The sequence below is a fragment of the Ranitomeya variabilis genome, chromosome 5 (genome assembly GCF_051348905.1).
Source record: "Ranitomeya variabilis isolate aRanVar5 chromosome 5, aRanVar5.hap1, whole genome shotgun sequence".
Lineage (NCBI taxonomy): Eukaryota > Metazoa > Chordata > Amphibia > Anura > Dendrobatidae > Ranitomeya > Ranitomeya variabilis.
The window spans coordinates 213531867-213557388 of NC_135236.1; the positions used below are offsets into that span (position 1 = coordinate 213531867).

Genomic DNA, 25522 nt, shown 5'->3' on the forward strand with positions numbered 1-25522 from the left:
TTGCAATTTGCTTCTGAAGCATCTGGCTGCCATAGAAAATATCATATATATCTTGCCACCTGTTGCCTTTCACTTGATGCAGTAAATTGTGTTCTTGCTCAGGTAGCACACACACTCTTCCTCCTCATATAAATCAGAGAACTATATCACTTAGGATTTTCTGTTTTATAAACTCCATGTATTCAGCTGGCACTATCCAGAGTCTAGGAATCCCTGATGTTATAAAATATTCTTTACCCACAGAACTTATTCCACTACCTGACAGAAGTTCAGAATAATGGCATTGTTAAGATCCCCGAAGTTAAAGGAGATGAAGCCTGGAAGGTTTACTTTGACGATTCTGCACAAGAAATAGTGGATGAATTTGCAATGCGCTACGGAATTGAGTCTATTTATCAGGCTATGACGTAAGTATAAGAACGGCGTATTAATAACAAGCAAAGTACTTGTAAGAAATGGAAACATGGATGAAATACAGATAGCGATAGAGAGATACATAGAGTGATAAAGAGATACATTTCTGTATAGTTTTTTGTAAATATTTATTTTTTTATAATGCAAACGATCAGTTCTAGTAAGTATAAATCCACTGTCATTATGCCCCATCTCAGCTTTATTTATGAAGCTGCTTGATTCGAGTGTTTTAGGATGCCATTTACAAAAATGTATAGTGTAGTGTACAGTATATTGCCATCTACATCTCACATTAAAAAAATAATCTCTCTCTTTAAGATTCACCAATACGATTTTTAAAAATATGAAAAAAGCAGACTGATTATTCTTATCAGACTTTGATTAGACTTTGATCAGAGTGTGATCCGGGTGTCATCCGTTTTTCTTGTACGTGGAGAAATAAAAAAAAAATATCTCTTCACATCTCTTCTTCTCCATTCTGACAGTCCAGGAAAATCAGACTCGATGTCATCGGAGAGTGGTCCGATTTTTTTCATGGACCTATTGACTTGCATTGCAGATTTTGATCAGACCCTTCGATCAAAATCGGACATGCCTTGACGATTTTCTGTGGCTCTCTTAGTCTGTAAATAAATCACGGTCAAGTGAGGGTCCCCATAGACCATCACAGGTACAAATGCTCTTCGTAAGTAACATGGATAGCACTTGTAAATGAAAATTGGATGTGTGAATGAGCCGTAAAGCAAATCTCTAAGCAAATAATAAAATCTAAACATTTGCTAACTAGTGGGGGGTGTCCAACTTCTCATATTATAACTGAATGTTTTGCTAACTGGTGGGCTGATCTCTAACTTCTCATGCTATAATTTTTTTTTTTTCAACACAATATGAATGTCATTTATAGTTTTTCCAGCATAATGATGAAAGAAAAGTGGCATCTCCAATTTGATGAAAAAATTAGAGTCCCTTATTTCTTACTTCGGAACATGGACAAGGGTATGCAGGGAAGCCGAGGAATATGGGGAGACAAACAAGACCTGACTGTCTCCCCACATTTCTCTGCTTTCCTGCATACCTTTCTCCATGTCCCAGCGTAAAGGATATATTTTTTTTTATTGAATTGGTGAGTTCTGTTTTTCTTTCATCTTTTTGCTGGCTGTACACGCTCCTTGACTGCGCACCCCAAGCTTCTCAATGTGCTGCATAGGTCTGGACACGGGTCTGCTGATGTGATTGATATGATGCCATAGGTTTTCTGGTGCTGATACACCTGTTTTATTTCATTTATAGTTTTTGCCTTTAGACACTGGAACCCTTAAAATCCTATATGTATAAAGGAAAAATAGTATGTGTGTGAACCTTAACCTTAGTCCATTGAAAAGTTCACACAATATGATAATAGAATATGCAATTTGTTTTACTTATTTTATTTAAAATTAGTAAAAATGGCAATCAATACAATACGTTTTCCATTTTACCAAAACCTTCATCAAAGTCCATGTAGTACGCCTCTCAGAATGGATCCTGCACAGAGAAACACACCTGGGCATCTTTTGAAGAATAGGGTGTACCCCTGAATATCCAGGTATGTTTCTCTGTGTCGGATCCACTCTAAGAGGCATCTCATATCGAATATTTCAAAGGAAAACATGAATATATTGACACTTTATTTGGTATTGTCACGACCTTGGATAGACATGGCACAAGCCATTCCATCTCACAGATTCCAGAGAAACTTCTACCTTCACTGTTTAACCCCTGAACAGGAATCTGTTCCTTCAATGGGGTCAGGTGATTTGCTTCCAAAGAAGGACCACTGTTCAGAGGAGTGATCCAGAGGCAGGAAGGGTCAAAAAATGTGCCAAGGACAGAGAAGGGCAATAATCACAACAAACAGGAGCACAGTACAGCAAAATAAACCAGGACAGCAATATTATTGACTGGCAGTTGAAGTTAGAGCTTCAGTGGCTTAAATAGCTACCCGGACTGCCAAAGGCTCACAGGAAGGAGTCATACAAGTTAGACTAAAATGAACCCCATAGCTCCCTTATAAAGAAGCACCCAAAGTCCAAGGGAAAAATTAGGACTGGTGCTATCACGTGTCACAATAGACTGACCAGCCGCCAAAGTGGAAGCATTTGAGGCATGAATCGGCACAATTATATGCAGTGAACCTCATTCTTAAATATAACATACAAAATATACTGAATATATTATTGTCTATCTACACTATAACCGATAATAGACAATGGCTGTGACAATAAGGGTTGCCTAAGAATAATGTCATTGTAATTGCATGTGTTTTATTACCAAGCCCACAGTTTTAAATAAATGTATAACCATGTAGTTCACCATTTACCAGGTGTCAGATATTTGGAATCCAGTCATGGGTTTTGGTGGAGAAATGTATGTATGTTCATGCTTTGAAATATACATATACTAGATGGTGGCCCGATTCTAACGCATCGGCTATTTTAGAATATGTATGTATGTATGTATGTATGTATATAGCAGCCACATAGTATAAAGGAGCCATGTAGTATATAGCAGACAAATACTATGTGGCCTGTGCTATATACTATGTGGCTGCTATATACATGCATACATGCGTATTGTAGAATACCCGATGCGTTAATACAGGCCATGCAGTATATAACAGTGGCCACGCAGTATATAGCACAGCCCAAACAGTATATAACACAGTCCACATACTATATAACACAGCCCACGCAGTATATAGCAGCCACGCAGTATATAACACAGGCGACGTAGTATATAACACAGGCCATGCAGTATATAACACAGGGCACGTAGTATATTGCACAGCCCACGCAGTATATAACACAGCCCACGCAGTATATAACACTGCCCATGTAGTATATAGCAGCCACACAGTATATAACACAGCCCACACAGTATTTAGCAGTGTGGGCACCATATCCCTATTAAAAAAAATAATTAAAATAAAAAATAGTTATATACTCACCCGCCGGGATCCAGCGAAGCTCTGGCGATGTGCGTGCGGCTGCCGCCATCTTCCGTTCTCACGAGACCACTAAGTCTTCAGGGTAATTTCGCAATGCATCTCTGGGAACGGAAGATGGCGGCAGGCGCCAGCGCATCATCGGACGACGGAAAGTGAGAATAGCAGGTTTTTTGTTTTTTTAATTATTTTTAACATTACATCTTTTTACTATTGATGCTGCATAGGCAGCATCAATAGTAAAAAGTTGGGGACACACAGGGTTAATTGCAGTGGTAACTGAGTGTGTTACACCGCGGCATAACACGGCCCGTTACCACTGGTATTAACCCTGTGTGAGCAGTGACCGGAGGGGAGTATGGAGCGGGCGCCGGGCACTGACTAATCGGACTTTGACCGTTGCTGATTGTTCGCGGCAGCCATGACAGGCAGCTGGCGAGACCTATCAGCGACGCAGGATTTCCGTGACGGAAGTTGCTGACAGAAAGACGGAAGTACCCCTTAGACAATTACAGTGGGGCAAAAAAGTATTTAGTCAGTCAGCAATAGTGCAAGTTCCACCACTTAAAAAGATGAGAGACGTCTGTAATTTACATCATAGGTAGACCTCAACTATGGGAGACAAACTGAGACAAAAAAATCCAGAAAATCACATTGTCTGTTTTTTTTATCATTTTATTTGCATATTATGGTGGAAAATAAGTATTTGGTCAGAAACAAACAATCAAGATTTCTGGCTCTCACAGACCTGTAACTTCTTCTTTAAGAGTCTCCTCTTTCCTCCACTCATTACCTGTAGTAATGGCACCTGTTTAAACTTGTTATCAGTATAAAAAGACACCTGTGCACACCCTCAAACAGTCTGACTCCAAACTCCACTATGGTGAAGACCAAAGAGCTGTCAAAGGACACCAGAAACAAAATTGTAGCCCTGCACCAGGCTGGGAAGACTGAATCTGCAATAGCCAACCAGCTTGGAGTGAAGAAATCAACAGTGGGAGCAATAATTAGAAAATGGAAGACATTCAAGACCACTGATAATCTCCCTCGATCTGGGGCTCCACGCAAAATCCCACCCCGTGGGGTCAGAATGATCACAAGAACGGTGAGCAAAAATCCCAGAACCACGCGGGGGGACCTAGTGAATGAACTGCTGAGAGCTGGGACCAATTTAACAAGGCCTACCATAAGTAACACACTACGCCACCATGGACTCAGATCCTGCAGTGCCAGACGTGTCCCACTGCTTAAGCCAGTACATGTCCGGGCCCATCTGAAGTTTGCTAGAGAGCATTTGGATGATCCAGAGGAGTTTTGGGAGAATGTCCTATGGTCTGATGAAACCAAACTGGAACTGTTTGGTAGAAACACAACTTGTCGTGTTTGGAGGAAAAAGAATACTGAGTTGCATCCATCAAACACCATACCTACTGTAAAGCATGGTGGTGGAAACATCATGCTTTGGGGCTGTTTCTCTGCAAAGGGGCCAGGACGACTGATCCGGGTACATGAAAGAATGAATGGGGCCATGTATCGTGAGATTTTGAGTGCAAACCTCCTTCCATCAGCAAGGGCATTGAAGATGAAACGTGGCTGGGTCTTTCAACATGACAATGATCCAAAGCACACCGCCAGGGCAACGAAGGAGTGGCTTCGTAAGAAGCATTTCAAGGTCCTGGAGTGGCCTAGCCAGTCTCCAGATCTCAACCCTATAGAAAACCTTTGGAGGGAGTTGAAAGTCCGTGTTGCCAAGCGAAAAGCCAAAAACATCACTGCTCTAGAGGAGATCTGCATGGAGGAATGGGCCAACATACCAACAACAGTGTGTGGCAACCTTGTGAAGACTTACAGAAAACGTTTGACCTCTATCATTGCCAACAAAGGATTTATAAGTATTGAGATGAAATTTTGTTTCTGACCAAATACTTATTTTCCACCATAATATGCAAACAAAATGATAAAAAAACAGACAATGTGATTTTCTGGATTTTTTTGTCTCAGTTTGTCTCCCATAGTTGAGGTCTACCTATGATGAAAATTACAGACGCCTCTCATCTTTTTAAGTGGTGGAACTTGCACTATTGCTGACTGACTAAATACTTTTTTGCCCCACTGTATATATAGAGAGATTAGATACATTGGAGCAAGCTGACTTTTATATTATTTGAGTACATATCCTTTTCTTGCCTCTCTTGACAAAGGTCCTGGGGTACTGTAAAGTGAGCATGGTTTGCTGGAAAATAGGTGTGACTTTAAATATTTAATATTGTAGCAAAATTGTGGCAAATACAGACTGGTGTAATGTATGAAAAACAAGAAGTTGGTGTTAAGTTAGACAAAAGTGTCTAAAGATGTGCCAAGTTTATCATCCACTATCAGCTACTGTGATACATTTTGTGCATCTGCTCTAACTCTCCCTGCAACTAATTCATCCCTAAGAGCAGGAAGATCTAGGTAAATACCTAAGAAATAACTTGACAGCTGCTTGGCTTACTGTACTCCCACATATTTCAACATTTTGTTTTTCACTCAGGAGAATAGCAACACATCAAACACAGATTGTGAATGCACAAAAAACAGAAGTCCTGCTATTTAGTTAGGGTGATCTAAAACTCAAAAATGTATCTCCTAACTGAAAAAATTTAACCAAGATTGCAGTATGTGCCAGTGTATTTATGATATTCCCCTCCCCAGGTGGTTTAGCACGATGCATATTTCATAGATAACTAATTGACCATATGAAGCCTACACTTCTGATAAACTGAAAATTAAAAAAAACATCCAACCATCTTATATTTTTATTTTGTGATGACAGATTGCAGTTTGACTTATATTAACGTACCTTATGTTTAAATGTTTCTGCCATCTTAGCTCTAAAATTCCAATTATATTCAGGAGGCCTGTGACATGATTAATACACTTTGGCCCCAATTCATCAAAGTGTTTACGCCAGAAAACAGTTTTAAAACACTTTGAAAAGTGGAAAAATGTTTGTGGAAAAAAATTAACTCCTGGTCTTGGACAGCTTCGCTAAAATGGCTAAGTGGTTGCGTCTGCCTGACAAAATTATAAATATGCTGGTGCTTCTTATGCCAGAAATGTTACTGCAGTCCGTGACTGGAGTAACTATTCTGGCAAGGTGCACAGATGCACAAGTCACTGATAAGATTCGCCGAATTCATTAAGTGATATGTGTTTCTTATTGATTTTGGCAGATCTTATTACTGCATGCCCCTAATTAAAAGTAGAGTAAGAAACACTGGTCTTTTTGAATCTGGGTCTTACTTTTTTATACTGTTCCTTTTCAGTCATGTATAGTGATTGGTAACCTGAACGGTAAAGTTCAGAGTCCGTACCGGATACTTTCCGTGCATGGACCCTGAACACAGACTACTGTTGGAAGTCCACATTACTGTTTGGGTTTAGCAGTCCAAACAAAGCTTGATGAAACTCTGCAGTGCAGCCAATCAACAGGCTATTCCTGTGTGGACACTCCCAGCCCCATCACAGCTAATTAATGTTATAAAATTTTATTCAATAAAAAAAGATGCGGGTTGTCCTCTATTTTTGATAACAAGTGCAGGTAAAGTCGACAGCTGCGGAATTCAGCCCTCGGCTGTCAGCTTTATTTTGGCTGGTTATAAAAAAAAATAAAGGGGTCCCCACGCTGTTTATTTTAGTTAATTAAAAATTTATTTACAAAATGGCTTAGGCTCACCCCAATTTTTGATAACCAGACAAGATGAAGCAGTCAGCTGGGGGCTAGTATTCTCAGCCTGTAAAGGCCTATGGATATTTGGCTCTCCCCAGCCTAAAAATAGCAGCTCACAGCCTTCCCAGAAAAGGCACATCCATTTGATGTGCCAATTCTGGCACTTTGCCTGACTCCTCCCGCTTGCTCTGGTACGTTGGCAAGCAGGGTAATATTTTTGGGGTTGATGTCAGCTTTGTAATGTCAGCTTGCATCAAGCCCAGGGTTCTGTAATGCAGAGGCGTCTATCAGACACCCCCATTACTAACACCATAGTGAAAATTAATAAATACACAGATAGAAAAAGTCCTTTAATTGAACAAAACACTCTCCAACAAATCCCCTCTTTTTCAAATTTATTAACATAAAAATAAAAAATAAAAGTAATCCTCACCTGTAGTGTTGAGCATTCCGATACCGCAAGTATCGGGTATCGGCCGATATTTGCTGTATCGGAATTCCGATACCGAGTTCCGATATTTTTGTGATATCAGAAATCGGAATTGGAAGTTCCCAGTGTATGGTTCCCAGGGTCTGGAGGAGAGGCCCTGGGATCCATATTCATGTAAAAAATAAAGAATAAAAATAATAGATATGGATATACTCACCACTCCGGCGGACCCTGGACCATAGCGGTGTAACCGGGAGCCTCCGTTCCTAAGAATGCAGTGAGTGTAGGACCTGCGATGACGTCGCGGCTTGTGATTGGTCGCGTGAGCGGTCACATGAGCGGTCACGCAACCAATCACAAGCCGCGACATCATCGAAGGTCCTTCACTCTGCATTCTTAGGAACGGAGGCTGTCGGTTACATCGCTAAGGTCCAGGGTCCGCCGGAGGGGTGAGTATATCCATATTTATTATTTTTATTCTTTATTTTTTACATGAATATGGATCCCAGGGCCTGAAGGAGAGTTTCCTCTCCTTCAGACCCTGGGAACCATCCAGGATACCTTCCGATATTTGTGTCCCATTGACTTGTATTGGTATCGGGTATCGGTATCGGCGAGATCCGATATTTTGCCGGTATCGGCCGATCCAATCTGATACCGATACTTTCGAATATCGGAAGGTATGGCTCAACACTACTCACCTGTCTACCATTAATCCACTATGATGATGTCTCACAATGAATGCCAACTCTGCTACATCTGATAGCATTGCTGAGCGGTAACATCAGTATTGTTATCGGTTAGGCCGGCAGCCAGATCACATTGAGCTGAGCATCAGAACACAGTTGTGTGTGACAGGCAGTGACATCATTACGGTTACCGCCTATCACATGCAGCCGCATTCTCATGCTCAGCTCGGTGTCATCTGGCTGTCTTGCTGAATGGTAACATCAGTAATATAACCTTAAAGTATACTTTAAAGTCTCCCTTAAGGTTTCTTGACCTCAAAGCTGCCCAGAGAAGTTTAAGGTTAACTGAGTTCACAGCTACTGGGTATTGCAGCAGCTTGAGTGCCGAGCATGAAAAACAGCTGTTATGAACTCTGGTGACTTACGGTAAGGTTATCTCAGTTCACAGCGGTGTTGCACTTGTGGGAACTGGCCAGTGTGAACTTTGATAACCTTACTAACGTCACCTCAATACAGAGCAGCCGGGTCTTGCAAAGCTCAGCATGACACCTGGCAGTTGCTGCAGCTCCAGAGAATGGAGCTGCATTCTTTGAATGGAGACCCATACACTGGATGTAGCGGAGTTGGAGTTCATCATGGGACCTCATTATTATGCATTAACTGCGGACAGATATTTTTATTTTTATGTTAGTAAATGGGAAAAAGAGGGGCAACTTGTCATTAAGGGTTTTGTTCAATTATAGGACTTTTGTATGTGTGTGTTTTTCTCACTTTTGACTATAGGCTTAGTAATGAGGGTGTCTGGTAGACGCATCTCCATTACAAACCCCTGGGCTTTATATCAGTGGACATAAAACAGCTGACATCAACCTCAAAACCATTACCCTACTTGCCAACACACCAGGGCAAGTGGGAAGAGCCAAGGTTAAGTGTCAGAATTGGTGCATCTAATGGATGCACAATTTTTAAGGCAGTTGAGGGCTAATGTTATTAGTCTGGGAGGGTGCCAATATCCATGGCTCCTTCCCAAGCCTATTAATGTCAGCCCGCAACTGTCTCTTTAGCCTCTGCTGAATATTAAAAAATAGGGGGGACATCAGATAATGTTTTGTGGATCCCCTTTTTTAATAACCAATATAGTCTATACAGACAGCTGTGAGGTGATATTGATAGACTGGAAAGCTCCATGTTTATTGCCCCCTTCCCAGAATAATAACACTAGCTTCCAACTGTCTGCTTTCCCTCAGCTGGTGAATAAAAAATATAGGAAATCCCACGTCATTTTTTTCTTTTATTTATTTATTAGCTAAATACATGTAGAGTAAGCTACACGTGCACTGCACTAATTATATATCATACTGACTTTATTACGATGCACAAGTGCCTGCTGGTGATTACTCTCATCAGCGTCATCTGCTCTCTGCTATCAGCAAGACCAAGCATAAGCTGATGAGTAGTAACCTTTTTACTGCCTGTCACAGCTGCTGGCTCACATGGTGTCATCCATGTGACAGCGTGGGGACCGCAGCGCTGTGACTAGTAGTAATCACAGTAAGGTTACCGCCAATCAGAGCTAGTGTTTCCAGTACTGTCACAGAAATGACAGCGTGGTATCCACCTGATGTTTGAGCCCCCTATTCATTTGAATGTAGCTCGGATTCGGGATCGAGTTCAAGTATCATTCTGGTACCTGAAAGCTACTTTTTCATAAAGTTCGGCTGAATCTGACAGACCCAAACATCCACGGATCCAGCCATCTCTAGTCATGTACCTTTAGGTCTATCAAAATGATTCTAGCGACTAGCTATAGCAAATCCTGATAAACTCTTTCCAGCAAACTATAGTGCTTAAAAAAATGAAAAATTCTTGAAGGGATTGTCCAGGATTGCCATATTTATGAGTTATATGCGTCGGATAGGTCATCATTATAAAGTCAGTGGGAATACACCAGTCAGCAGCCAAATGTAATCAATGTACAGAATGGGGACTTGCTTCTTTGTTTAGTGGCCTCTGAGAGATAAGGTGGGATCTGCCTCTCAATAATGTAAAAAGCCAAACTTTTACAGCCAATACATTGTTTATATCTCACAAGCACCATCACCAATCTGAATAATAATATTCGTTCTAGACAACCTTTTTATATTTTAACTTCTATTTCCCTGTTTGCTGCTGAGGACTAACAGTCATTTTTAGGAGGAATTCCCATAACTGACATTTAATGTCAGTGGTGCAGAATATGTAGCGCCGGCATCCCTGCACTATAACCTCCTCCCTTGGCAGGGATGCCGTCTCACTCACTGCTGTAGCCCTTCTCCTCCCACTGCTGCTGCCCAGGGTCTGCACGCGGCTTGCAGATACCCAGGCACTGTGCTTAGGGCACATGCTGTCCCTTTAATAGGGCAGGACAGCACACGCTGTCCTAATGTGTCCTTAGTCAATGGCTGGGAAAAACACACCTCCATATGATCTAAAACACACTTGCTAGTTCTCAATTCCCAGTGCTCGTATCCCAGTATACCTGCCTGTCTTGCAGCCGTGACCACCTGCCTGTCTATCATCCGTGACCGCCTGCCTATCAGCCATGCCCACCTGCACCTGTCTGCCAAGATAAGTCTTGCCTCCTGTCCCTTTGGAGTCTGCTGCCTCCCACCCGAGGTCAGTCCCGGAGTAGCACCTGGTTCTTCCTTTCTCGAATTGTGGTATCGCCAGCCACTGTGCACCCGAGGTCTGACTTGGTGAGCCACCTAGTAACGCCCCTCCAGGCTCTCCCAAGATCACGGCACAGTGGTTACAACACCCAGTCAGTTACTGTTTGTATCTTTAAAACTTTTTAGAATTAGTGTGTGAATTTGCTGGTCCTCAAGCACCATGGGAATGTAATATAATCACCCATTGTCAGCAATGCCGAATCTGAACTTATTTAAGTACTGTTAAATAAATTCAGTAAATAATAATCTATTCATTAGGGAGTTGTAATGACTCTAAACAATCCATTACAAAAGAAACAGTTGTCTCTTACAGAGATTTCACATTTTGATGTGCAAAATGTGAAGATATATAACTCTTTACTTGACTGATAACTCTATTCTGTGTTTTTAGACATTTTTCCTGCCTGTCTTCCAAATACATGTGCCCAGGTGTGCCGGCTGTCATGAGTACCTTATTGGCAAACATAAATGCATTTTATGCTCATACCACGGCAACAACAAATGTTTCAGCATCAGATCGGTTTGCAGCTACAAATTTTGGGGTGAGTAGTATTATGAGTGGAATGTTATTCAATCACACATGTAGGGGTGGTCACTAAAATCACATCATCCCTGTGCAAAAAAGTAAATGTGGGCACCCGTCAACTTTATTATTTTAATACACAGAAAAACAAAAGTAAACCCAAGGCCATCCCTAAATATACCGTACTTTTTATTTTTAGATCTCTACTGTACCACAGTCTTTGTGCCATTGCCTTATATATAACACAATCTATAATAATCTTCAACATGGCAATATCGATAATGACTTGCTCAAGCTTTGGCACTGTCTGTTACCCAGACTTAGATCACAACATAAATTTTTAAAGAGCCCTCAGAGCCATTGGTTTTACGATGCTCCTTTGACAGCACCTGCTTATTTGAAAACCCCATGCTCAGAATGGGATTGATCTGACCTGTGGAACCACCATCCATGATGAAAGACTAAAATCTATTAAGAAGCCAATGTATTAAAAATCACTCGGTGGATGTCTGTTGTGAACTATACTTTTTGGCTCCCTCTTGTGGTCACTAGTGATTTGGCACTTGGATTGTCTTTTACCAGGTTTGTGCTCACCTGCTTCGTTAGGCCTGGGGTGTTGCTATTTAAACTTCCTGGATTCTCAGTCCAGTGCCTGGCTTTGTTGTAATCAGTTCACTTCTGTTTGCTCCTGTCTTCAGGTCCTGGTTCTTTGCAAGATAAGCTAAGTCCTGCTTTCGTACTCTTGATTATTTGCATTGTTCTTATTTTTTGTCCAGCTTGTACAATATGTGATTCCTGTTATTGCTGGAAGCTCTAGGGGGGCTGATATTCTCCCCCCACACCGTCAGTCGGTTTGGGGGTTCTTGGATATTCAGCGTGGATATTTTGCAGGGTTTTTTGCTGACCATATAAGTCTTCTTACTATATTCTGCTATTAGTCAGTGGGCCTCTCTTTGCTAAATCTAGTTCATTCTTACGTTTGTCTTTTCTTCTTACCTCACCGTTATTATTTGTTGGGGGCTTGTATTACTTTGGGGTCTTTTCTCTGGAGGCAAGAGAGGTCTTATTTTCCCTGATAGGGGTAGTTAGTTCTCCGGCTGGCACGAGACGTCTAGAATCAACGTAGGCACGTCCCCCGGCTGCTGTTAGTGTTTGCGCTAGGATCAGGTATATGGTCAGCCTAGTTACCACTTCCCTATGAGCTGGTATTTATGTTTTGCAGACTTTGCTGTAATCTTTGAGGTCCCCTGCCATTGGGATCATAACAGTAAGCCAGGCCCATAAATAGTTAATGCATTGCTGAAGTGGGATTAAAAGAAAAGAAGTTCTGAGTTTGTTTGTTTTTTTCTTCCTCCCCTTTATCTCTGAGTGGCTTGAAGCTTTGCTGCAGACATGAATGTTCAGACCTTGATTACTAGTGTGGATCAGCTTGCTGCACGTGTGCAGGGCATTCAGGATTTTGTTGTTAGCAGTCCTATGTCAGAGCCTAAGATACCTATTCCTGAGCTGTTCTCTGGAGATCGATTTAAATTTAGGAATTTTAGGAATAATTGTAAATTGTTTCTATCTTTGAAACCTCGTTCGTCTGGAGATTCAGCTCAGCAAGTTAAAATTATTATCTCCTTCTTGCGTGGCGACCCTCAGGATTGGGCTTTCTCGTTGGCGCCAGGAGATCCTGCATTGGCAGATGTTGATGCGTTTTTTCTGGCGCTCGGATTGCTTTATGAGGAGCCTAATCTTGAAATTCAGGCAGAAAAAGCTCTACTGGCTATCTCTCAGGGCCAGGATGAAGCTGAGGTGTACTGCCAAAAATTTCGGAAATGGTCCGTGCTTACTCGATGGAATGAATGTGCTCTGGCCGCAAATTTCAGAAATGGCCTTTCTGAAGCCATTAAGAATGTGATGGTGGGTTTTACAATTCCTACAAGTCTGAATGATTCTATGGCGCTGGCTATTCAGATTGATCGGCGTTTGCGGGAGCGCAAATCCGCTAAACCTCTGGCGGTGTTGTCTGAACAGACACCTGTCTCAATGCAATGCGATAGAATCCTGACTAGAACCGAACGACAAAATCATAGACGTCAGAAAGGGCTGTGTTTTTACTGTGGTGATTCTACACATGTTATATCAGCATGCTCTAAACGCCTAACCAAGGTTGTCAGTCCTGTCACCATTGGTAATTTGCAGCCTAAATTTATTTTGTCTGTGACTTTAATTTGTTCATTGTCTTCCTACCCTGTTATGGCATTTGTGGATTCAGGTGCTGCCCTGAGTCTTATGGACTTGTCGTTTGCCAAGCGCTGCGGTTTTGTCCTGGAGCCTTTAAAGGTTCCGATTCCTCTCAAAGGAATTGATGCTACGCCACTGGCGGAAAATAAACCGCAGTATTGGACACAAGTGACCATGTGCATGACTCCTGAACATCGGGAGGTGATTCGTTTTCTTGTTCTGCATAAAATGAATGATTTGGTCGTTTTAGGTCTGCCATGGTTACAGACCCATAATCCTGTTTTGGATTGGAAGGCTATGTCTGTCTCAAGTTGGGGTTGTCAGGGAATTCATTGCGATTCTTCGCCGGTGTCTATTGCTACTTCTACTCCTTCAGAAGTTCCTGAGTATTTGTGTGACTATCAGGATGTATTCAGTGAGTCCAGGTCCAGTGCTCTTCCTCCTCATAGGGACTGTGACTGCGCTATAGATTTGATTCCTGGCAGTAAATTTCCTAAGGGACGATTATTTAATTTGTCTGTACCCGAGCATGCCGCGATGCGTTCTTATGTCAAGGAGTCTTTGGAGAAGGGGCATATTCGTCCATCCTCTTCCCCTCTCGGTGCGGGATTCTTTTTTGTGGCCAAGAAAGACGGGTCTTTGAGACCTTGTATAGACTATCGGCTTCTGAATAAAATCACTGTTAAGTTTCAGTATCCGTTGCCGCTATTGTCAGACTTGTTTGCTCGGATTAAGGACGCCAAGTGGTTCACCAAGATAGATCTTCGTGGTGCGTACAACCTTGTGCGAATTAGGCAGGGAGATGAATGGAAAACTGCATTCAATATGCCCGAAGGTCATTTTGAATACTTGGTGATGCCCTTTGGGCTCTCTAATGCCCCTTCAGTGTTTCAGTCCTTTATGCATGATATCTTCCGGAAGTATCTGGATAAATTTTTGATTGTGTATCTTGATGATATTCTAGTTTTCTCGGATGATTGGGATTCTCATGTAAAGCAGGTCAGGATGGTGTTTCAGGTTTTGCGTGATAACGCTTTGTTTGTGAAGGGCTCAAAGTGTCTCTTTGGAGTGCAGAAGGTTTCCTTTTTGGGTTTTATTTTCTCCCCTTCTGCCGTGGAGATGGACCCAGTCAAGGTCCGAGCTATTCATGATTGGACTCAGCCCACGTCTGTTAAGAGTCTTCAGAAGTTCTTGGGGTTCGCTAATTTCTACCGTCGCTTTATCGCTAATTTTTCTAGCGTTGTTAAACCTTTGACGGATATGACCAAGAAAGGTTCTGATGTGGCTAATTGGGTTCCTGCAGCCGTGGAGGCCTTCCAGGAGCTGAAGCGCCGGTTTACTTCGGCGCCTGTTTTGTGCCAGCCTGATGTCTCACTTCCCTTTCAGGTTGAAGTGGATGCTTCTGTGATCGGTGCTGGGGTTGTTTTGTCGCAGAGAGGCTCTGGTTGTTCTGTGATGAGACCATGTGCCTTTTTCTCTAGGAAGTTTTCGCCTGCTGAGCGGAACTATGATGTTGGCAATCGGGAGTTGTTGGCCATGAAGTGGGCATTTGAGGAGTGGCGTCATTGGCTCGAGGGTGCTATGCATCGTGTGGTGGTCTTGACTGATCACAAAAATCTGATGTATCTCGAGTCTGCTAAGCGCCTGAATCCTAGACAGGCTCGTTGGTCATTGTTTTTCTCTCGTTTTGACTTTGTGGTCTCATACCTGCCTGGTTCGAAGAATGTTAAGGCTGATGCTCTCTCTAGGAGCTTTGTGCCTGACTCTCCTGGAGTCTCGGAGCCAGCTGGTATTCTTAAAGAGGGAGTGATCGTGTCGGCCATATCTCCGGATTTGCGACGTGTGTTGCAGAGATTTCAGGCTGGTAGACCTGACTCGTGTCCACCCGACAGACTGTTTGTTCCTGATAAATGGACCAGCAGAGTCATTTCCGAGGTACATTCCTCGGTGTTGGCAGGGCATCCGGGAATTTTTGGTACCCGAGATTTGGTGGCTAGGTCCTTTTGGTGGCCTTCCTTGTCACGGGATGTGCGGTCATTTGTGCAGTCCTGTGGGACTTGTGCTCGGGCTAAGCCTTGTTGTTCTCGTGCTAGCGGGTTGCTTTTGCCCTTGCCCGTCCCGAAGAGGCCTTGGACGCACATTTCCATGGATTTCATTTCTGATCTTCCAGTGTCTCGGGGAATGTCTGTCATCTGGGTGGTGTGTGATCGTTTTTCCAAGATGGTCCATTTGGTACCCTTGCCTAAGTTGCCTTCCTCTTCCGATCTGGTTCCTTTGTTTTTTCAGAATGTGGTTCGTTTGCACGGCATTCCGGAGAATATCGTGTCCGACAGAGGATCCCAGTTTGTGTCCAGATTCTGGCGATCTTTTTGTGCTAAGATGGGCATTGATTTGTCGTTTTCATCTGCCTTCCATCCTCAGACTAATGGTCAAACGGAGCGAACTAATCAGACACTGGAGGCTTATTTGAGATGTTTTGTTTCTGCGGACCAGGATGATTGGGTGACCTTCTTGCCATTGGCGGAGTTTGCCCTTAATAATCGGGCTAGTTCTGCTACTTTGGTTTCGCCATTCTTCTGCAACTCTGGTTTTCATCCTCGTTTCTCCTCGGGTCATGTTGAGTCTTCTGACTGTCCTGGGGTGGATTCCGTGGTGGATAGGTTGCAGCGGATTTGGAATCATGTGGTGGACAACTTGAAGTTGTCACAGGAGAAGGCTCAGCGTTTTGCCAACCGCCGCCGCGGTGTGGGCCCCCGACTTCGTGTTGGGGATTTGGTTTTGGTTGTCTTCTCGGTATGTCCCCCTGAAGGTTTCCTCTCCTAAGTTTAAGCCTCGCTTTATTGGTCCTTATAAAATTTTGGAAGTTCTTAACCCGGTTTCTTTTCGTTTGGATCTTCCGGTGTCGTTTGCCATTCACAACGTGTTCCATAGGTCTTTGTTACGGCGGTACGTTGTGCCTGTGGTTCCTGCTGTTGAGCCTCCTGCTCCGGTGTTGGTTGAGGGCGAGTTGGAGTACGTGGTGGAGAAGATCTTGGATTCTCGCCTCTCTAGACGGAGGCTCCAGTATTTGGTCAAATGGAAGGGCTATGGTCAGGAGGATAATTCCTGGGTGGCCGCCTCTGATGTTCATGCGGCCGATTTGGTTCGTGCCTTCCACGCTGCTCATCCTGGTCGCCCTGGTGGTCTTGGTGAGGGTTCGGTGACCCCTCCTTAAAGGGGGGGTACTGTTGTGAACTATTCTTTTTGGCTCCCTCTTGTGGTCACTAGTGATTTGGCACTTGGATTGTCTTTTACCAGGTTTGTGCTCACCTGCTTCGTTAGGCCTGGGGTGTTGCTATTTAAACTTCCTGGATTCTCAGTCCAGTGCCTGGCTTCGTTGTAATCAGTTCACTTCTGTTTGCTCCTGTCTTCAGGTCCTGGTTCTTTGCAAGATAAGCTAAGTCCTGCTTTCTTACTCTTGATCATTTGCATTGTTCTTATTTTTTGTCCAGCTTGTACAATATGTGATTCCTGTTATTGCTGGAAGCTCTAGGGGGGCTGATATTCTCCCCCCACACCGTCAATCGGTTTGGGGGTTCTTGGATATTCAGCGTGGATATTTTGCAGGGTTTTTTGCTGACCATATAAGTCTTCTTACTATATTCTGCTATTAGTCAGTGGGCCTCTCTTTGCTAAATCTAGTTCATTCTTACGTTTGTCTTTTCTTCTTACCTCACCATTATTATTTGTTGGGGGCTTGTATTACTTTGGGGTCTTTTCTCTGGAGGCAAGAGAGGTCTTATTTTCCCTGATAGGGGTAGTTAGTTCTCCGGCTGGCGCGAGACATCTAGAATAAACGTAGGCACGTCCCCCGGCTGCTGTTAGTGTTTGCGCTAGGATCAGGTATATGGTCAGCCTAGTTACCACTTCCCTATGAGCTGGTATTTATGTTTTGCAGACTTTGCTGTAATCTTTGAGGTCCCCTGACATTGGGATCATAACAGATGTCCTAGTAGTCAGACCCAAATTTTGAGTACCATATTTTTCGGACTATAAGATGCACCGGACCATAAGATGCATCCTAAATTTTGGGGTGGAAAAAAAGATTTTTATAAGATGGGGGTCCATCTTATTGTCCGAATTTAAGGTATCTTACCTGAGGGCCGGTGGTGGTACAGCAGGGTCACAGAAGGCATGGTCCCTTCCTCAGTAAGGCTACTTTCACACTTGCGTTGTGTGACGGATGTCGCAATGCATAATTTTGGAGAAAAAATGCATCCTGCAAAGTTGCCCACAGGATGCGTTTTTTCTCCATAGATTTGCATTAGCGACGCATGCGTCATGTTTTGGCGGACTGTCGGCACATAAAAAGTTACATTTAACGTTTTTTGTGCGCCGTGTCTGCCATTTTCGACCTCGCATGCGCGGCCGAAACTCCACCCCCTCCTCCCCGGAACTGCAGAATGGGCAGCGGATGCATTGTAAAACTGCATCCGCTGCCCACGTCTTGCAGATATTTCACAGCGTCCGTTGGTACGTCAGCCCGACTCATTGCGACGGGCCCGTACGACGGACTAGTGTGAAAGTAGGCTAATCCGGCGGTGGCAGAAGTGGGACAATGCTGCAGTCCCAGGGTGTGATGCTGCAAGTCCGGTGTCGGCATTGAGGCAGAGCATGGAGCAGGGTCCCTTCCTCAGGATACCGGCGGCAGAAATGTGGTGACGCCAGGGGCCGGTGTCCACGGTCAGCCAAGCTGAGTGCATCACTGGTTTCACTGTGGCCATCTTCCTGAAGACATGGACCGCCGGAGGCTTCAGGAAAATGGCCACCGGAAGCCACGTGTGCACAGATTGGGATCTCGGCAGCCATTTTTTGAAGCCAAGTGCCACCAAGATCTCAACATGCACACACACACGGCCTTTGGTGGCCATTTTCCTGAAGCCTCCGGTTGCCCACGGCTTCAGGAAGATGGCCGCAGTGAAAACGGTGATGCACTTGGCTCTGCTCACCTTGGACACCGGGCAGTGGCGTCGCCACATTTCTGCCACAGGCATCCTGAGGAAAGGACCCTGCTCAGGTGCACTCCACACTGCCCACCACCGCAGCATCGCCACCATTCCGCTGCTACACCACAGCCGCAACCCCCCGGTAAGCCTGCGTTCACACTATAAGACGCACCACCCATTTTCCTCCCAAATTTTTTGAGGAAAAAGTGGGTCTTACAGTCTGTAAAAAATATGGTAATTTGTAGTGTACCATCAACATAGTAAGTTTTTTTTTCATGTCTGCATTACAAAAATAAGAAGTGACAAATCCTTATAATGTGTAATTATTTTATTAAGTAAAAAAAAGGTAAACTTGTTCAACTGATGCCAGCCTTAATATTGTTCCATTTTTTTTAGTCAAGTCTTATAATAATGTGTCCATAATAGAAATGTGATGTACTGTAGACATGCACTACAGCAGGATCATCTTCCACCCTAATGACTGATGAGTTTTCCTTGTATTTATACAGAGAGAAAAGTTTATAAAACTTCTGGATCAGCTGCACAATTCTTTACGAATTGACCTCTCAAAATACAGGGTAGGTATAACATGTCTTTGATCCGAGAAAATGGTTTTTCTGGAGGACAATTGAGGGAATAAAAATAAGAATGATGTTGTCAATAGAAGGCAGAACCATTGCACATCGATGATTACAGAATTTCTGTGCATGTACAGTATACAGCATGTATACAACATGTCTACCAAGACAGCCATTAATAGAGACAATATATCAGCCGTGATCACTTTTTAGAATATACAGGTGCTTCTCACAAAATTATAATATCATCAAAAAGTGAAATTATTTCAGTTCTTCAATAAAAAAAGTAAAACTCAAATATTATATGGAGTCTTTACAAACAAAGTGATCTACAGCAGAGGTGTCAAACTGCATTCCTCGAGGGCTGCCAACAGGTCATGTTTTCAGGATTTCCTTAGCATTCCACAAGGTGCTGGAATCATTCTGTGCAGGTGATTAAATTATCACCTGTGCAATACAAGGAAATCCTGAAAACATGACCTGTAGGCGGCCCTCGAGGAATGCAGTTTGAAAAACACCTGCAAAGGCTTCCTTAGCGTTTAAAAAGGTCCCTTATTCTGTTTCAGTAGTAACACAATCATGCAGAAGACTGCGGACTTGACAGATGTCCAGAAGGCAGTCATTGACACACTCCACAAGGAAAGTAAATTTTGCATTTCATTTGGAAATCCTGGTCCCAGAGTCTCGAGGAAGAGTGGAGAGGCACACAATCCAAGCTGCTTGAGGTCTAGTATGAAGTCTCCACAATCAGTGATGGTTTGGGGAGCCATGTCATCTGCTGGTATAGGTATACTGTGTTTTATCAAGACCAAAGTCAGCACAGCCAGGAAATTTTAGAGCACTTCATGCTTCTCTCTGCCGACAAGCTTCCTGGAGAAGGAAATTTCATTCGCCAGCAGGATTTGGCACCTGTCTACACTGCCAAAAGTACCAATACCTGGTTTAAAAACAACAGTATCACTATGCTTGATTGGCCAGCAAACTCGCCTGACATTAATCCCATAGAGAATCTATGGGGTATTGTCAAGAGGAAGATGAGAGACACCAGACCCAACAATGCAGATGAGCTGAAGGCTGCTATCAAAGCAACCTGGGCTTCCATAACACCTCAGTAGTTCCACTGATTATCTCCATGCCATGCCACATTGATGCAGTAATTGATGCAAAAGGAGCCACAACCAAGTATTGAGTGCATTTACTGATCATACATTTCAGTAGGCCAACATTTCGGATTTTAAAATATTTTTTCAAGCTGGTGTTATAAAGTATTCTAATTTACTGAGATAATGACTTTGGGGTTTTCATAAACTGCAATCCATAATCATCAACATTAACAGAAATAAACACTTGAAATAGATCACTCTGTTTGTAATGACTATATAATATATGAGTTTAACTTTTTGTATTATAGAAGAATTAAAATAATTTAACTTTTTGATATTCTAATTTTGGGAGAAGCACCTGTATTAATACAACTGTAAGCATTGGATGGGTGCACAGCTGATAACTTTTTGTCACTTACATGAGATTATGGGCAAAGGGTCCTAAATTATCTTTCATTTACATGTATAACTTTCTCCTAGGAGAAAGCTCTTTACAGAGGTTGCCTGCTTTATCCCCTTGTTATATGTGCTATCATTAAGAGGGAGTGAAAGAAGAGTTCCAAAATGTGGTACGTCCCCCTTAGGCTTAGGGTCACTCAATCATATGTTCTCCTACCAAGAACAATGGTCCGATTAAGGTAATCAGACTTTGATCATAGTTTCGTCAGAGTTGGAACACAGTCTGATCAGTTGTTCTTGAATGTGAAGAATAAAAAAAAGGTTTCTCCATTTTCTCCATTGAGTCAGTCCAGGAAAATGTCATCCATGTGCGGTCTGATTTTTTCACAGAACCACCCATTGACTTGAAAGGCGGGAGTACGATCTTAATTGTCAAACAAAAAAAAAATTGACCTCGTTAAAACTTCAGTCGTCTTTACAAACTATTAAAGGGAACCTGTCACCCCCCTCAGGTGTTTGTAACTAAAAGAGCCACCTTGTGCAGCACAAATGCTGCATTCTGACAAGGTGGCTCTTTTAGTTATGCTCCCTTCACACGCTGAAATAATCATTTCTAAAATGTGCCCCCTCTTACCCTGAAATCGCCAGGGAGGCAGGACTTTCCTTCCTAAGCCAGACGCCTCCCAGCCGTCACTCCGGGCCTGTGCGCGCCGGGCGCCGCCTACTGTAGCTTCATTATCGTCCCCGGCGCCTGTGCATTACTTTCTTTTTCGGGCATGCGCAGTTGCGATACTAAGAGGAGGCGGCGCCCGGCACGCACAGGCCCGGAGTGACGGCTGTGCTGCGTCTGATTAGGGGGGAAAGACCCGCCCCGGGACGATTTCACGGTATGAGGGGCACATTTTCTAAATGTTTATTTCAGCGTGTGCAGGGAGCATAACTAAAAGAGCCACCTTGTCAGAATGCAGCATTTGTGCTGCACAAGGTGGCTATTGTAGTTACAAACGCCTGAGGGGGTGACAGGTTCCCTTTAAGGAGAGCAACCACATTGATATCTGTGCGGTCCATTCCTATGGTCTATAGTTGTGCCATGTGATTTTTAGGATGGGTTTAGCGATGATTATAGAAGCATTTGGTATCGTCTGGAAATAGTACAGATTTTCACAGATGTTACCTTTTTTAAAATCCTGTTGACTGTAACACTAGACACAGTTTTTTGCTTGAAAATTATACATGGATTGTCTATTATTCGTACAACTTATCATTAGTAAAGATTACTTTTATTTCTTTCATTTAGGATAACTTCCCAGCCTCAAACCCAGAACGACTTCAGGACTTGAAGTCCACTGTGGACCTGCTAACAAGCATCACCTTTTTCCGTATGAAGGTAGCATACATTATTGTGCTTTTTATGTCTTTCCAAAGTCACGTTACGGCTGTCAGAAAGCTTTCAGCATGTCTCAATATATCATGTTTATTGGTCTCTGGCAATTGAAGCCTTCTGTATCTGGAGTCACCAGATGGATTGTGTTGCTGTCAATATCACATGTTTTTCTGTGTTCTCACGTTAGTATATTTATATGGCTATTGTTTTCATCACCGCCACATCCGAGCAGCTTGTTTCTGATGTAGATACACAAAGTGCAGATTCTGTGCAGCTGGCTATGATGATTATGTGCGTCAGACTAGATCAGTAATAGTTACACTGTAACTGCTAGAAACAAAAGTCTTAATCTTTTTATGACACTATTTTGAAGGGTTCAACTATCAGGAACAGTAGATGCGATAAAATAAATGGCATATTGAAAGCCATGCATATGTAAATAAATCTGGAAAAAATAAGTCTCTAAATTAATGATGCATGAACCAGTGATCATTCCAATATCTGTGAAACACAGACTGTATGAAGCATACATCCAAGTTAAAGGAGAGCAAAGCTAAGTGAAAATGTGTGAATTAGATTCTATCCGCACCACGTCTCAGAAGCCCGGTGGACTAGACGTTTTCATGCAACCATAGAGTTACTGGCGTGTGACACATATTCAATGTGGATTGACACTTGTGCTGCTGTTATATTACAATTTCAGATTTGCATTAAATAAATAATATCAAAGTAACCCAAGACTGTGATCAGACACTGCTGCACATTACATCAAAGACTAAGGATAAGCAGCATAGTTGCTGAATAGATCAGAAAAAATAAAAATAGAGTACTAGACAAAGGGTGCTCAACCAGTTTTAGGTAGTTTCATCCAACTACGTCTCTTGGTATGTAGTTGGATGTAAGTCTGAGCAGAATACTAAGACTATGTGCACACAGAGGTTTTTTGACAATGCCAAAAATGATGAATTTTGTAGTGGGAGCCGCTTCAAGAAATGCTCTTTCTTTGGGGAGAATTTAAGGAGTTTTCATTTACTGAAGAGATGTCTAATTGATTGTGAAAAGTTTTGAGTTTGTTTTTGCAAATTGTCTCTTCAGAGAGGAAGAGGACAAGAACTCTAGTGCCACCTATTCAAAGTAGCAATCCTAACAGTGAATGTTGACCTTTTAACGAGCCTTGTTACATGACTTAAGATAAAAGCCAAACCAGAATCTCAATTTGCAGACACTGTGTTTCGGGGTACAGCCCCTCGTCAGTGCAGTGTGAGATTTGATTTGGGTGTGTGTGAGGCTTCTGGTCAGGATCCAAGTAGTATAATTTCTCCTTGCGGAGAGTGACATGGAAAGTTTTTTTACTAAAGTGTTTTTGCAACCTATTCATTGGATAGAGCCTAGTTTGGAATGTTGTTCATCAAGAGACACTTCAAATAAGTAATATGCACATTTTTTTCCCACAAAGTAACTTACTAAAACGTAAAGTGAAAGAAAAATGCTCAAAAGAGTGAAAATATGAATAGCAAAGTGTTTTTACAATAGGAATGAAATGTATATGTGTGTATATACAGTATATACATACTGTATATATACAGTTGTGCTCAAAAGTTTACATACCCCAGCAGAATTTGCTTTCTTGGTCTTTTTTCAGAGAATATGAATAATAACACCAAAACTTTTTCTCCACTCATGGTTAGTGGTTGGGTGAAGCCATTTATCTGTGGGTTTTTCTTTGCATCCCAAACAATTTTCCTGCCAGTTGTGGGCGACATTTTTGTTGGTCTACCTGACAACGGGTATCCGTGACTCCTGTGAGCTTCTAGAATTAAAAACCTTTACCTTACCTCATAATCCCCCTGACAAAACAGCCGCCACCCCCTTTGTCTAAGAAGAAACAAAAATGCCATTAAAACACAGACAATTGGGTTGGATTAATTGGCCACAGCAGCCGTTTATTAACATTTAAACATACAAAATCATGAAACAATAAACCCCGGAAGTGGGTGACCCTCGAAGCCCGAAACATATGTCCACCATTTTTCCGCCAAACTATTTTGGCCTTATATCCGCCTTACCCCCAGCCGCTATGCACCAGCTCAGGGGCAAACTCCGCCCGCCAGGCCAAACCCGTACACCTGTTTTTGTTCCCCTACTAATCCCTTCCTGGGATTATCTGTCCCCCTTTAACCAATTTAAAATCACCCTGGGGAGTCCAGGACCTATTGAGATCCCCCCCCCCCATCCATCCGCCATTTTCCACTTCCACCAACTTCGAGGATCACCACCCCACGCCATGCTGCCGCGACAGATCATTTACCATACTTAGTCATAATTAAATATCTTCATAAACTATAAGCCTATTGTTAGCCCAAAGTTACTAACATCCGAATCAATAATCTTAGGCTAATAACAATAAAAGGGCGGGTGGGTGGGAGCTTTCGTCTGTGGCCGGTGAGTACCCAAAATGGTTGCCCCACTCACGTGGCCACCCCTTTTTATAAGGTCCCCCCCTGCCCATAACCCCTCCTCCACTTTCAAATTCAAAAAACTCTTCCCCTCCCCTCAGTTCCTTTAACCTTGTCACCCCCAGCAGTCCTAATAAGCTCACTTACGTCGCACGTTCCCCTGTCATGGCGGCCTCCCCTAATTGCCAGGGGCCCAGTACGGCCTTTCTTGACAACAGGTATCCGTGACTCCTGTGAGCTTCTAGAATTAAAAACCTTTAACTTACCTCATAATCCCCCTGACAAAACAGCCGCCACCCCCTTTGTCTAAGAAGAAACAAAAACGCCATTAAAACACAGACAATTGGGTTGGATTAATTGGCCACAGCAGCCGTTTATTAACATTTAAACATACAAAATCATGAAACAATAAACCCCGGAAGTGGGTGACCCTTGAAGCCCGAAACATATGTCCACCATTTTTCCGCCAAACTATTTTGGCCTTATATCCGCCTTACCCCCAGCCGCTATGCACCAGCTCAGGGGCAAACTCCGCCCGCCAGGCCAAACCCGTACACCTGTTTTTGTTCCCCTACTAATCCCTTCCTGGGATTATCTGTCCCCCTTTAACCAATTTAAAATCACCCTGGGGAGTCCAGGACCTATTGAGATCCCCCCCCCATCCATCCGCCATTTTCCACTTCCACCAACTTCGAGGATCACCACCCCACGCCACAAACATAAATGCCCTAAAACCTTAGGAATTTATGTCCCGCCACACCTTCAAAGCTGTTTCGATGCCCTCCTGGATCGCCAAACACCACATATCGGTACCAACCGCGTTCAGATGCACCCCATCCAATCTCCAATAACCTCCCGTACCAGACTCCAAGTTGACGTGCCGCACCACTACTGCTCCGTTCCTTGCCATGAAACGCGAAACAGCTTTG

At 43.0% G+C, this 25522-nt stretch overlaps 1 protein-coding gene across 1 annotated transcript in view; it reads left to right on the plus strand.

The window, feature by feature from the left end:
- The window catches only part of UNC13C (unc-13 homolog C), a 1212529-nt gene that overhangs the window by 524589 nt on the left and 662418 nt on the right, over positions 1–25522 (plus strand). Inside the window, exons 14-17 of the mRNA XM_077263773.1 lie at positions 244–407; positions 11328–11478; positions 19183–19251; positions 22051–22140. Coding sequence (XP_077119888.1) covers positions 244–407; positions 11328–11478; positions 19183–19251; positions 22051–22140 — 474 coding nt within the window. The remainder of the gene's footprint in view (positions 1–243; positions 408–11327; positions 11479–19182; positions 19252–22050; positions 22141–25522) is intronic.